We start from the raw sequence: 13296 nt of genomic DNA on the forward strand, positions 1-13296 counted from the left end.
ATCTAGGTATGAAAAATGAATAGAATAATACTAATAACAAAAGATAAAAATTGTTTAAAGTAAATAATGATGCAAGAAAGTAAAATAAGTTGTATAAGTAAAAAATGATTGGACCAATTTGCTTTGATATCAACATGATATAGGATGAGTGGTGAGTAAAATAAATTGTATAATTAGAAGTGATGAAGTCAAAGAGCTTAGGAAAGATAAGTGGTAGCAATGAGGGTAACTCATCTTTCCAATCATGATTTGATTTAACTTTTTGATTAGTTTGATCAATGATTTAATAAATTTAAATAAGAAATACTTGATTAACCATATTCCCTGAATTAATACATCACTTAAATTTTAAGGGCAGAGAACATTTTGTTCAATAGATAATCCTTAACATTTCATGGTTGAAAATGAAGAAAAAGGATGATGTTGAGAAAGAGGATGAGGGAAAGAATACATAAATAGGTTCTTTTACTCTCGAGGACTCTCTCCTCATTTAGATATTTTATCTAAGAGTTAATCTCTTTAACTATTCATCTATTCATTCATTCAATAACTCCAAGATTTATAATATTTTTATAAGAATATATGTCCCGACTGTCATATGCCTCATTTCTAAAAGAAAAATAAATAAGGATTCATAAAATTAAGATAAGTATTCATCCTTATACGAGTATCACATGCCATATCTTTTTTTTAGAGAGAAGTGATGGGTTAAAATTTCTACAATAAGAATAAGTGTTTATCATTATATAAATGTCATATACCCTTTTTTTTAGAAAAAAGGGAGTTAGGAAATCGAAAACACGTGTCTACTCCAAAATTTTTTATCATACATATTTTAAAATATGTGCATGATATCTCTTGACCTTATATAAATTAATTTATAAGTCTAAAATTATATATATATATATATATATATATATATATCATGTCCAATTGTACTATAATTTAATAAATAAATAAAAATAAATATATGATGAACTCCTCACGAGCATTTACACCCATATGGTTTTGATCCCACCATTGCTCTGTAGAAAGACTCGAGCATAAAGTGTTTAAAAAAAACCCACCATCATAAACTTTTCGAAGAATAAAGCTAATTCCTCCTCTAAGATCATCATCGGAGGACCCATTCGAATTAAATTAAACCTACCAAAAGATAAAAATTGGCATAAATAATTTGATTAAAAACATATCGAACTCGGATGAGATCATGATTGATCTAATCGGATCCAACAACACGATGATACAAACTAGTGGATTACATCTTTCCACTCAAGACTAAAATTTGAATTTTTCTAACGCTTAATATCTATCAGATCGTGAAGCATCCATTAACGAGGTCATTATTAGAGCATAATCTAATTATCACGATTCGTGCATATCGCTATTGTTCCACTATATAATCCAATTAAGCTATATGTGGGACAAGTTCACATTACATGTTCAGTCGATGAACAAAATAATGATACCTATAGGTTATGTGTCATCTTTTATACTTACCGCCTGCACTTGTTTTACCGAGGTTAGTAGAGTGTGGCCGGACGGACTCTTAATTGATGTCATGTGCTCAACATAAGGTGACATGCGACGCGCATATGCATCTTCTAATAATATTCCCGGTGACCGGGGGTGGAGGCACAGCGCAGTACGACACGCATCCCCAATCAATGCCACCAGACATGTCGCTGCCATCATTATTGTGATCACCAACATCATCGGTACAACCATTCACCGTCATTATGAGCTATAACTCTTTACCACCTCCACCGGTCGCATTCACTCTCTCTCAAACCTGACCCGTGGACCCACAACACGTCATTCTCACCGTGGGGCCCACGTAGGGCACGAGATAACTCAGATGTGGTACGCCGTTAGTAACTTCAACGGCCATCGAGGAGTGCGGTTGAGGTAACCGTGACGACCACCGACCAACCTTCTTTTGGGCCCCGCCGAGAGCGCACGGCGGTTGGAGTAACTGCGAGTGACGGCGGCCACCGGCAGGAGACGAGACGGGACGGCAATGGTGGAGTCGGAAGTAAGGTAGAGAGAGAGAGAGAGAGAGAGAGAGAGGGGTTTCGGTCCTCAGGTTCTAAAGTTGGGCCGGGGGAACCGAGGCGTCGGCACGAAGCCTTCGCGACCGGATCCGATCTGGTTGAGCCGGTCAGGGATGGTGGAGTCGAACAGCCTCGATCCCGGGTTCTCGGCGTAGCAGACGTAGTAGCAGGCGACGCATCCGTGCGGCAGGGCCATGCCGATCCTCGTCTGCTGGGCGAGAAGGAATGAAGCGTCACCGTGGAATGAACCAAGTCGGAGAAAGCAGGGAGGGAGGGAGAGAAAGACCATGAGGTAGCCGACGAAGAAGGCGAGCAGCGACACGGTGGCGGTGTAGTGCTTGTGGGAGGAAAAGGTCCAGGAAGCAGCGAAGATGAGGGAGAGAGCCCCGCTGGTGACCCCCGTCAGGAAGCACACGGCGCTGGTGATGTCCGAGTCCACCACCGCCTCCATCCTCTGCTTCTCGAACAGCCCCCATGTGCTCTGCGACGCCTCCACGAACCCCCTCCCGTATGCCGCTATCTGCAGACATTCCCCACTCCGATCACCATATTTTTTATCCCGAGTATAGTTTTGAAGCAAGAAGGGGAGCGGGCTCGTTTACATGGACGAACGCCCAGCTGTTGCCGTAGCGGAAGATGGACTCCATGACTCGGAGACAGCAGTGCGCGCACGAGAACAAGAACTCGTCCTCGCCCTCCAACAAGTTGAGGCCGCGCGCCATGATGCGGAGCGCCTCGATGGTGGGCACGAAGAGCGAACCTAGGCAGGCGCTACCGAGGTTTATGGTCGTGGCCCGCTGGAAGCTGAACTGGGTGCTGGACTGCATCCCCCTGAGGTAGTAAAGCGCGATCACTCGGCTCACCGTCAGGTTGGCCACATTGCGCATCACCTCGGCCGTCCATGCGAGGCTCAGCACCAATGCGAGGATGGTCAAGGTGGGATAGTAGAAGTTGAGCGCTCCGATGACCGCGAAGCACCAAGCCGAGATCCACAGGAAGCCTACGCCCAACATGAGGTAGGCCGGACCATTGACGTCCTGGAACTTGGTCACCGGCCTGAGGGCCTGGGCGAAGACCTTCCCGGTGAAGGCGATGCGGCGGGTGACCCAGCACGCGTAGAGACCGGCACCGATCGAGAAGGTCATGAAGGCGACGCCGAGCCCGTCCGTCGCCGGGAGGGAGAAGCAGAGGAGGAGTATGCCAGCGGCCATGGTGGCGAGGAAGCAGGCCCAGAGGATGAAGGGGACCATGACGGAGGGCCATGAGCGCACGGCCTTCTGCCATGCGAAGGCGAGGCCGATGCTGAGGACGGAGGCACCCTCGATGGGCGGGAGCCAGAACTTGAGCACCTGTCGCCCGTTCCGAGCCTTCCCCGAGTCGGAATCTAGGAGTCCTTGGATGCCCTTGAACCAGAAGAAGCACACGGCGGCGGCCGCGACCAGCAGGTGGAGGACGAAGAGAAGGAGGGATACTCTGTTAGTGTACTCTCTGGAGTTGAGCGACGCCAATCCGACCTACTTCCACCAGTCACAGCATCAAAAGCTAATCACAGTATATTCCCACTTTCTCTGCCTGCTTTAAGACCGAGAACTCTTACCTGTGGGGTTGGGGTTGGGGTGGGTTGGTAGGCGGCGGCGACGGCGGCCGGCGGAGTGGCGGCGCCATGGAGCACGACCTGGATGGGGGCAACCGGATGCTGGGTCTGCAGCCGGGAGACCCACGTCTCGCTCCGCGATGAATCGACCACCGCCGCGACTTCTTTCTTCTCATCTCCTCCATCCGGCTTCCCTTCCATGTCCAGCTTCTCTCCCTTTTCTCCTGCCTGCCATTCCATCACTGCCATTGAGCCACAACCCACACATTCACGAGCATGGCCAGACGAAGGATTACCGTCTTTGAGCTTTCTGTTCTTCGCACTTCTCTCTCCTCGTCAGCGCTGACAGAGTTGATCTAAAAATATTTACCACGCCCGTCGAGTCCCACAGAAACCACCGTCGGAGATAGACGTTCGACATGGACAGGGAAGCGTGTGGCCTTCGCCGAGCTTACGTACTCCGTGGATGCCTCGTCTTCTAGCCACGAGAGAGAGTGTGTTGTTCCCTTAATTAAGATTGAGATATCACAAGGATAGATAATATATTGGATTTGTAGGACTCTGTCTTGAGTTAGGAACTGCACGGGAACAAAAAGGCTTTACAGCATTGATCTCTAACATAGAACTAAGGTGTCTCCCACAATAATTGCCTCATGCTCACCTTCATATTTAGCGGAAGAATCATAGCTGGAAAGGAGATGCGAATTATGAGAGGTTACTGTCAGTAGTCTTTGTAGATCCCATTAATTTATGATTGACGGATGCTTTACCTACTTGCAAACTTATCAACATCGTTTCTTCTTATGAAAGCAAAGAGCAAAAATTCTTCTTTTCTAATAGAAAAGAAATCCTTAAGAAGATTTCAAAATCAACAAAAGATTTATGTAATTTAACAATTCAATATATTTAGTCTTTGCTATACGAAAAAAAATAAAATAAAAGGAATCTCAAAATTTTTATTCATATTGTCCAATAAATTTTAAATATTTTTTTACTCATTATTCTCTGTATACCTTAGGAACGCCTAAGAATCCAAATATATTTTCGACTCTCAATAAAATTTTAAGATATATTTTATATTTTAGAAATAAATTCTAGTTCCTAAAGACTTACCTGAATTTCTATTTTTAAATCTTTAAATAGACTCCTGATGTACTTATCTATCGCGGTAAATATATATCGATTGAAAGAAAATAAATCTATTAAAAAATATCCTCATGTTGTCAAAAATAATAGAAAGGTATTCTATCTTATCTAAACAATAGAAAGATAGGTCACTTTTGTTTTCTTTCTTTTTTTAGGAACAACTTTTTTTCTTTCATTTTTATTTTCTAAAAGGTATTTCTCTCAATCATTTTAAAGTCACCCTACTTTCTCATTCCATCTCTGCTTCTCTTGTCTTATACTCATAAATTTGGAGTAAGTTTCCAAAGCATCTCTGTCGAGCATCACATGGTGTATTGACGAAAACATGTTTCACTGTTTTTACCATAAATGGGATCCATAACCACTCACCATAAAGCCATTGTAAGATATCAGATCTAATAAAACTAATATTGATGGAGATATAAGCCTAATTGTGATGCAAAGTTCAAGCAATATAATAACCCATTTATTTATCCTATAAAAAAACTTTTCTCAGTTCATATTAGTTGAGTGAATCTAAAAGTTTGCTTAGAAATAAGGTGTTAGTGTAAACAACTTTTTAGCCGTGGCTTCGGGGCCGTCGCGACTTGGTTCGGCTCCGGATGACGGGTCGTCGTTTCCTTCAGGAAGGGGCTTCTTGCCAGCGCGCCCGGAGAGAGGCGCCTTGTCTTCGTCCCTACACGTAGGTCGGGTCGGGATGCTCGACCCGACCCCTCCGATGATTAAGTTAGTCGGTGGTCGTGGAAGTTTTTTGTTTTTTTCTCTTTCCTTTTCTCCTTTCTTCCGTTTAGAATGCAAGGGTATTTATAGGGGAGTTCGGTGTTACCTGACGTGCCTACTCGCAAGGGGTAGGATCGTACCTTCTGATGACGTTTGACATCGTTGTTGGCGTGGCATGCGGAATCGAGCCTGAACGATCGTTAATGGGCCTCGGTTGGCGTTACGACCCATGTCAGCCATGCGCTGTCAGCCCGACAAAGACGCGGGGCGTCAGCGGGCGTCACACAAGTCTTATCGTAATTATCACCCTCATCATAAGGATCTATAAAAGCCAACATAAATAAGTCGACCCTAATATAAATAATATAATATTAACTATTTAGTTATTTATACTTGTATTTCAAGAACTTTGAAGTCCTATTGTAGAAGGGGATTTGGAACCTATTTTAATTTGATAAAATAATATAAATAACTAGTTTGTGACAAACTAAATTACTATAATAGACAAAAAAAATTAAAGAATAATATATATATTTTTTAAATCAAGGATACTATTTGGGAAAAAAAGTAAAATAGGAATACCTATTGAAAACCACAAAATATAGATTTTTTTAAGGTAAACTACTTAATTAATTTTGTTACTAAAAGAAGATTGGACCCAAAAAACAAAAAAAAATTACATTTTTTTTAATATCGTAAAAGAGGTAATGTTCTAAGGGGAAAATAGCTAAAATGTTGGATTTTTCTAAGAAAATTCTTCCAAAGACAATTGCAGCATTGTTTTCCATCGAAGACGCAGATAGCGAAGCGGAGTCACCGGCGTGAACGACTAGCATATGTCAATCAGCGAGAAGACCCATACGGTGGAGATGTTGATGAGTGTCGTCGTCGATGACCTCCTGCCGGTTGCGCTGCACCCACCTCCCGTCATGCGCTCGGGTCATTCCCTTGTTCTCGTCCTGCCTCCAAAGCGGCGGCACCATGTGGTAGTCTTCGAGGAAGTCACATGCCTTGTTCACCAACGCCGTGGTACCTGTTCGCCCCACCTCAAAAGCCATCGGTAGGGCTGCAGCAGATGGCTTTCTCATCTGATTCCAATAATATTATGTTGCACAGGACCAAAGCGGTAGATATTGTCGGCAATAGTCATGATTCAGAGTGAACTAGTTCTCGGTGAATGCAACTGGCCGTCCATGGAGTCGATTTGGACTCTTGGACTAGTTTAAGATTTGATTGAAACAGAGAAGAAGAAGAAGAAGAAGAGCCCGGCATGAGTACCCGTCGAGAAGGTGCAGGTGGGCTTCCAGGTTGTGGAAGCAGGAGGGGTCGACGGTGTCCTTGAGGAACGGTGAGTGCTTGTGGTCCAGCGCCAGCTCCACCCCGACGTGGCTGCAGCTCCAGGGGAGCCCCTCCGCCGGCCTCTTCACCAGCTCCGGCAGTCGCTCGTTGAATAGTATCCCCGGCACCTTCGGCACCGCAACGTAGCCGATCCAGTTGGCCTTCTCGCAGCAGGTCTTGCCCCCCCCGCGAACGGGAGAAGAAGTTGGGCAGGTTGATGTTGGAGGTAGCGTGTCACCTCGTAGCCAACACCTTTCATGCCAAGGCTGGCGAAGAACTCGCGGCGGTTGTACTTGCAGCTGCCACAGAAGCGGGAGAAGGGATCGTAGTCGAAGGCGTCGTAGCAGGCCTGCGCCAACTCACCGTAGCGGACAAGCTCCGAGCGCAGCGGCGGGTCCATGGGGTCCAGCAACCCCGCCCAGTCGTCGCAGCCGTCGATCTCGCGCCACCTCTCCGCGAAGCGACCGCCGTTGCCCTCTCCACCTGCCATCTCTTCTTCTTCTTCCTTCTCCAGCTCAAGTTCGGTGATGATCGACGAGAGAGGCTCATCCTTGACTGCTGAAGGGTCATGGTTTTTGGCAGTCCGCTCGGCAGCAAGCAGCACCGGGATCTGCAAGGATCGGGCAGGAAGGACAGGTCGTTTTGGAAGGGGGAGAGGCCGAGTGAGGCCGAGGAAGCACGGCGAAAAGCTCGGATGTGCAATTGCCATCGATTGTGATGGCTAGGATGCGCACCCAAGGTCGATGATAAGGCGGAGGTGGAAAGTGGAGGAGAAGGAACGTTTGGTGAGCATAGATAGCACTGATAACGCCTTACAGACACAAATAACAACGATAATAACAATAATAATGAATTACTCCCATCTTATATTAGAATTATAATTTGTTTATATCAGTAGATCAACAACAAATATTAGAGATGAATGCAAATAGATAAACAACATCGAACAGAGTATAGTTGTAGACTAAACAAAAGATCCTATGAATCTTATGTTCGTCATGAAGTCGTTATTAGTATAGAAATCTTACAGTCGGGCACACGAACGAGATGTCGTTACAGTTTAGATTTCATGTGCTGCAAGCAGCATTTTGGACACAGCAGCAACAAAAATGACGGCGTTCAAATCCTTGCGATGGAAGAAGATATCCTCACCGGTGTACTGAAACCTGAACGTTGCTTCAGGCCGGCCACCAACCCAGTGCTGCTTCTTAGGAGGGAGATCGGCCGGGTCTTGATCGGCGATGCGATTATTCGGTTCACTAACTTGGAAGGTGAGAAGGAGCACCGCCGGGACTTCTTCAACACTACCACCTTCTCCGGGGGTGACTTCAGGATTCTCACTGTGACGGCCTTCTTGGGTGCGAACTGCGACTTCAGGGATGTGGAAGATGGTGATTTGATGACGAACTTGTGGGGACTCTGCGACGGCCTCGTCCTCCCAATCACGGGGGATCTGGTCTTGTAGAACCTCCTTTGCCCGTGGCACGACGTGGGCGAGGAGGAGGTGAAGAGAGGGTTGGGGAACAACACCGTCTTCTTGGCCCAGGGTCGGTTTCTGGGTGATACCCGGTGGGCTGCCACCGACGGTCGGCCGCCCACCATCTGCTCCTCCCTCGCAGTAGCCAGCGGCGAATTCGACTTGAATCTGATGCGTGACCTCGCCCTGGAAACGGCCGGGGATTGCTCCGATCGGATGATCCTCAATCGCCCTTGCTTCTCCTTCACCCGCCTTGCTTGCATCTCTGTATTCTCACGTGATGACGACTTGTTTGTTCTGCGGGCAGTGATGGGAGTCGTAGGTTCGGTGGTCTTGTGGCGGCTTCTCATGGCCGCAGCCGCAGCAGCTGTGACCGCCTCCTTCGTGGTTCGGCTAGCCTCAAGGATCTCCACTACGGTTTCTCCCAGCAGCATGGCCGGCAGCGACATCCGCCGCCACTCCCCTGTTCGCAGAAGAGTCCTTGAATCGACGCTGTAGATCACAAATGGCAAAGAAAGAGGAGTCTCAGAAGCATTGAGACGGTACCATTTGTGCTCCCCTGGAACTTCCCCGCCGGCGATCTCCGAGACGAAGCATTATTTCTCATCCTGCAAAAAGAAGTGGCACTCCTTTGCTGTTAAGTGAGGCAGAGAAAATGGAGAAGGAAAGAGACTACAGAGACGACATGGAACGAACCTTAAGGATTCTTTCTTGCATACCAGACTGGTTCTGAGATATCCTCTCGTGCTGCGAGGGCTGAGAGTGACACCGGCCACCACCTTCGTCCCACCCGTCACCGTGCACTGGAGCTCCTGCAGCCGAGCCATGCACCTCTCCACCTTCGCAAAAGGAAATGTATCTGAGGTTGAGTCCGAGCTAGTATTGATGCAGACAATTGAAAAAATTATACCTTGATCAGTGTTTCCCTGACGAGATTGGGGTTGAGGGCGGCGGCCATCCTCCGCTCCTTGGGTGGAGTCTTGGCCACCATCTTGGTTGGATCTGATCTCTCTCTCTCCCTCCCTCCCTCCCTCCCTTGATGGGAGATGATGTGGGAGTTTGAAATGGGCAACGTCTGTGGGTCTCTCTTTCTCTCTCTCTCTCTCTCTCTCACTGTGGCAGCTAATGTGGCGTTTGAATTGGCTGACGTTGTGGGTTTGCAACGGTCATCTCTATCTACCCTTGCAACGGCTACTTTTGACTTTTTCGAGTACGAGTCGCTGCTTTCCGTCCCATCTATAGTAAGATTTCCTACTTCTGGAAATGCTATAGTTAGATCCTTATTTCTACTGCAAATATGGGATGGGTGAATCCAACATGACTGAATCTACCTCATGTATTAATATTTTTCGCAAAGATTTTTATTTTTTTATCCTCAAAATGTTCTTACGTCGAAACGTTGGCGTTTTCTTTATTCACGTGGGATCCGGTCCTGGGTGCATGAGCATCAGCCAGCATACAAAGTGCTCCCGAAGTGGACACGTAGGTAGAATTATGCCGCCATCACGGGTGAGCCAGGAAACATCCTTACCCCTCTCATGATAGGGTCGGGATTCAGTAGGATGCACATCTTCTTTCCCACGTAGAATAGTGTTTCCAACAGAGAACCGACACCCTCCTGTGCGCGATGGCCCATGACGATCGTTGATCTTAGTGATCACGAATCTAAAAGTAAATCAGATGTTTATGCAGTGTGCCCCATCAATCGTTCCTTCTCTTCAGTACTCCACGAACTGGAGACGAAGTAGACTGAGGTGAATGGTTTTAGTTCTCGGAGGAAGCGATCGCCAAGGCAGGCAGATAGCAACATATTACAGATGCAAGAGATGAGAGGCCAACCCCACCACACAGTACGTTCAAGAACAGCCGTGACTTAGAGAGAAGCGAAGACCGAAGAACGATAAAGCCTTCTTTCTTGGTGCCTTTGTTATTCTTCAGAGTGGAAGCCGTTGATTTTGATAGGAAAAAGGGATAGAGTTATCAAATAGAGTAAGAGTAGACAAGTTTCAATATTCTATATTTCTCTCAAGAAAACTCTTTACAAATTTAGAAACTCTATCTATTTCATGATCCAACATATAGGGTTTATATAGTCTCCAAAGATACATTACATTAATTGTATTCAAGATAAATCATTCTCTTTCAAGAAATCCTTTCAAGAACTAATAACCAATTTGACTTATCCTTCTATAGACTTTTAATCTATTTTTTCTTCTTAATGTAATGAATCTTCCTCTTGATGTAATGAACCTTTCTTTTGATGAAATGAACCTCTTTATGACACTTGAATAAGTTTAATTCCAACATTCTCCCTCCTTAAACTTGTTCCATCTAACATGCTAAGTTTCTTTCGAAGTTGTTAAAATATTTCAAATTTGAGAGGTTCTGTAAGTATATCGATCACTTGTTTACTTGTTTTGAATTGATGTAGCTCTACTTCTTTATTTTTGATATGGTCTCTTATGAAATAAAATATTGTATCGATATGCTTCGATCTTTCATGGTAGATTGGATTCTTGGCTAAGACAATAGCTGATTTATTATCAATATAAATCTTGGTTAGCTTCTCCTGTGGCATATAAAGTTCTTAGAGTAATCTTCTTAGCCAGATTGTATGACAAACACTAGAAGAAGTTGCTATATATTCTGCTTCACAACTTGATAGAGCAACGATCCGTTGTTTTTTTTAAGACCAAGTGAATATTGCTTCACCAAAATAAAATAAAAATTCAGTTGTACTCTTTCGATCATCGTAGCTTCTAGCCTAATCACTATCACTATATCCAATAAGCTCCAACCTTTTAGATGATGAATAGAACATTCCATACTCAATTGTTCCTTTAATATATCGCAAAAATATTTTAACGACATTTAAATGAGATGTCTTAGGAACTTCCATATATCTACTTATTAAACTAACTCAAAATAATATATCAGGTCGAGTGCATGTCAAATACCTTAAACATCTAACTAGACTTTTATAATAAGTTGGATTAATGTATTTACCTTCACCTGTCTTGGTCAACTTGGTGTCATATTCAACAGGTGTATCTGTAGGATAACAATCTTCCATCGAAAACTTCTTTAAAACCTCCTTTGCATAATTTTCTTGTGAGATAAAAATTCCTCCATTATCTTGTATAATTTTAATACCGAGGAAATAAGTCAAAGTCCAAGTCGGTCATCTCAAACTCCTTTTTCATAGAGTACTTAAAATCTTTAATCATGGAGCTATTATTGCCTATAAATATTAAATCATCTATATACAAGCATACAAACAAGATATCTCCATTAGAGTTAGATTTCGTATAAAGAGCATGTTTATGTGGATATTTAGAAAAATCATTTTACATAAAATAAGTATCTATTCGAGGATTCTATGCTCGTGGGGCTTGTTTAAGCCCATAAAGAGCTCTCTTTAACTTATATATTTTGTCCTCTTGTTCTTGAATAATAAAATCAGGGGATTGTTGAATATATACCTCTTCTTCAAAAACTACTGCATTAAGAAATACTGATTTGATATCCATTTGTAAAATTTTTCATTTCATTTGAGCTACTAGAGAGATAAGTAATCTTACTAACTCCAATCGAGCAACTAGTGCAAATACTTCTTCATAGTCAATCCCATATTATTGTTATATCCCTTTGCAACCAATCTGGCCTTGTATTTCTCCACCTCTCCTTTTGCATTTCTTTTTGTTTTGTAGATCCACTTAACATCGATAGTTTGGTGGTCTTCTGGAAGTGTAGTAAGCTCCCATGTATTATTTTTGTTAATGGCATAAATCTCTTTATTCATAGCTTGTCGCTATTTTTCATCTTTGCAAGTTTATTCGAAGGTTAATGGATCATATCCTGCAAAAAGATAAAATAAAGAAAGTTCATCATTGTTAATATCAATCATTCGAGTCATATCATATAGCTCCTGAATTGGTCTTGTCCTTCTTATAATTGAATTTCTTGAATCATGTGACCTAACTGATGATTTTGGCAAAGCCACTTCGGTGCTTGCTGGTATTATATCATCTTCTTCTGAAGCGATATCTTTATTATGTTGCTCATCACTTTTCCAGTTCCAAATCTGTTGTTCATCAAACTCAACATCTCTTGACATCATAACTTTATTTGTAATAGAATTGTAAAGTTTATAACCATTGGAATTCTTTAGATAACCTAGCAAAATATATTTTTGACTTTTATCCTCCAGTTTTGTTTTCTTTTCTTCTGTTATCTTGGCAAATGTAACACTAACAAAAATCCTCAAATGATAACTCTTGGTTTTTGGTTTTTGTAAGCTTCATGCTTCTTCTGGTGTAACATTACTAATTCACTTCGAAAATCTATTAAGCAAATAAACTGCACAAGCAACAGCATTTCCCCAAAATTCTTTAGGAATTTTTTTTTTCTTTAACATGCATCGGATCATATTAAGGATAGTCATATTTTTTCTTTTTGAGACACCATTTTGTTGAGGTGTGTATGGCATGGTGAATTGATGTAAAATTCTATTATTTCTACAAAAACTTTCAAATTAATTTGATATATATTCACCACCCCTATCTGTTCTTAAATATTTAATCTTACAACAACTTTGTTTTTAAACCAAATCCTTAAATTCTTTAAATTTGCTTAAAACTTCTTTCTTTTCTTTTGACATATAAATCCAAGTTTTGCTACTATGATCATAAGAAAATACCTGCTTCCTCCAAGTGATACTGGATTGATAGGGTCACAAACATCTGAGTGCACCAGATCAAGTCGATGCCATGCTCTTTTTGTTCTTCTCACTTTGAAAGACTTTTTTTCTTGTTTACCCATGGCATATACTTCACATAATTTTGCTGGACGATTAATTTTTGGCATTTTTGTCACCATATTATACTTCTCTAGAAGTTTCAAAGCCTCAAAATTTAAGTGAGCATATCTAAGATGCCAAAGTATAGAAATATCCTCAATATCAGCTT

General features: G+C 43.0%; 2 protein-coding genes and 1 pseudogene across 4 annotated transcripts; all 3 read right to left on the reverse strand.

Moving 5' to 3' along the window:
• Positions 1 to 1578: 1578 nt before the first annotated feature.
• LOC103970524 (uncharacterized) lies at positions 1579 to 4166 on the reverse strand. Of its 3 annotated transcripts, none has more exons than XM_065172889.1 (4): positions 3945 to 4166; positions 3652 to 3876; positions 2657 to 3568; positions 1579 to 2574 (listed from the first exon to the last, which is right to left on the reverse strand). In XM_065172889.1, the coding sequence occupies exons 2-4, from the start codon at positions 3847 to 3849 to the stop codon at positions 2083 to 2085; spliced, it is 1602 nt and encodes a 533-aa protein (XP_065028961.1). In that variant the 5' UTR covers positions 3850 to 3876; positions 3945 to 4166; the 3' UTR covers positions 1579 to 2082. The 3 variants fall into 3 exon arrangements, with proteins under 3 accessions (XP_065028961.1, XP_009382602.3, XP_065028960.1); XM_009384327.3 differs by having other exon boundaries at positions 1579 to 2262; positions 2341 to 2574; positions 3652 to 4162; XM_065172888.1 differs by having other exon boundaries at positions 3652 to 4166.
• Positions 4167 to 6205: 2039 nt separating this feature from the next.
• LOC103970910 (phospholipase A1-Igamma2, chloroplastic-like) lies at positions 6206 to 7702 on the reverse strand (annotated as a pseudogene).
• Positions 7703 to 7809: 107 nt separating this feature from the next.
• Positions 7810 to 9399, reverse strand: LOC135652865 (microtubule-binding protein TANGLED1-like). Its single transcript, XM_065174170.1, has 4 exons — positions 9240 to 9399; positions 9026 to 9168; positions 8876 to 8937; positions 7810 to 8792 (listed from the first exon to the last, which is right to left on the reverse strand). Exons 1-4 carry the CDS (start codon positions 9318 to 9320, stop codon positions 7972 to 7974), a joined length of 1107 nt encoding a protein of 368 aa, XP_065030242.1. The 5' UTR covers positions 9321 to 9399; the 3' UTR covers positions 7810 to 7971.
• Between the last annotated feature and the right edge of the window lie 3897 nt (positions 9400 to 13296).

Source organism: Musa acuminata, chromosome BXJ3-11, assembly GCF_036884655.1.
Source record: "Musa acuminata AAA Group cultivar baxijiao chromosome BXJ3-11, Cavendish_Baxijiao_AAA, whole genome shotgun sequence".
Taxonomy (NCBI): domain Eukaryota; kingdom Viridiplantae; phylum Streptophyta; class Magnoliopsida; order Zingiberales; family Musaceae; genus Musa; species Musa acuminata.

Excerpts from the sequence above, each read along its gene's own strand:
- LOC103970524 (XM_065172888.1), bottom strand. The coding sequence starts at position 3,897 with ATGGCAGTGATGGAATGGCAGGCAGGAGAAAAGGGAGAGAAGCTGGAC. Across the intron at positions 3,569-3,651 it reads CCCCAACCCCAACCCCACAG|GTCGGATTGGCGTCGCTCAA; the intron begins GTAAGAGTTCTC and ends TGGTGGAAGTAG. Across the intron at positions 2,575-2,656 it reads ACAGCTGGGCGTTCGTCCAT|ATAGCGGCATACGGGAGGGG; the intron begins GTAAACGAGCCC and ends GAATGTCTGCAG.
- LOC135652865 (XM_065174170.1), bottom strand. The coding sequence starts at position 9,320 with ATGGTGGCCAAGACTCCACCCAAGGAGCGGAGGATGGCCGCCGCCCTC. Across the intron at positions 9,169-9,239 it reads TCAGGGAAACACTGATCAAG|GTGGAGAGGTGCATGGCTCG; the intron begins GTATAATTTTTT and ends CCTTTTGCGAAG. Across the intron at positions 8,938-9,025 it reads TGCAAGAAAGAATCCTTAAG|GATGAGAAATAATGCTTCGT; the intron begins GTTCGTTCCATG and ends TTCTTTTTGCAG.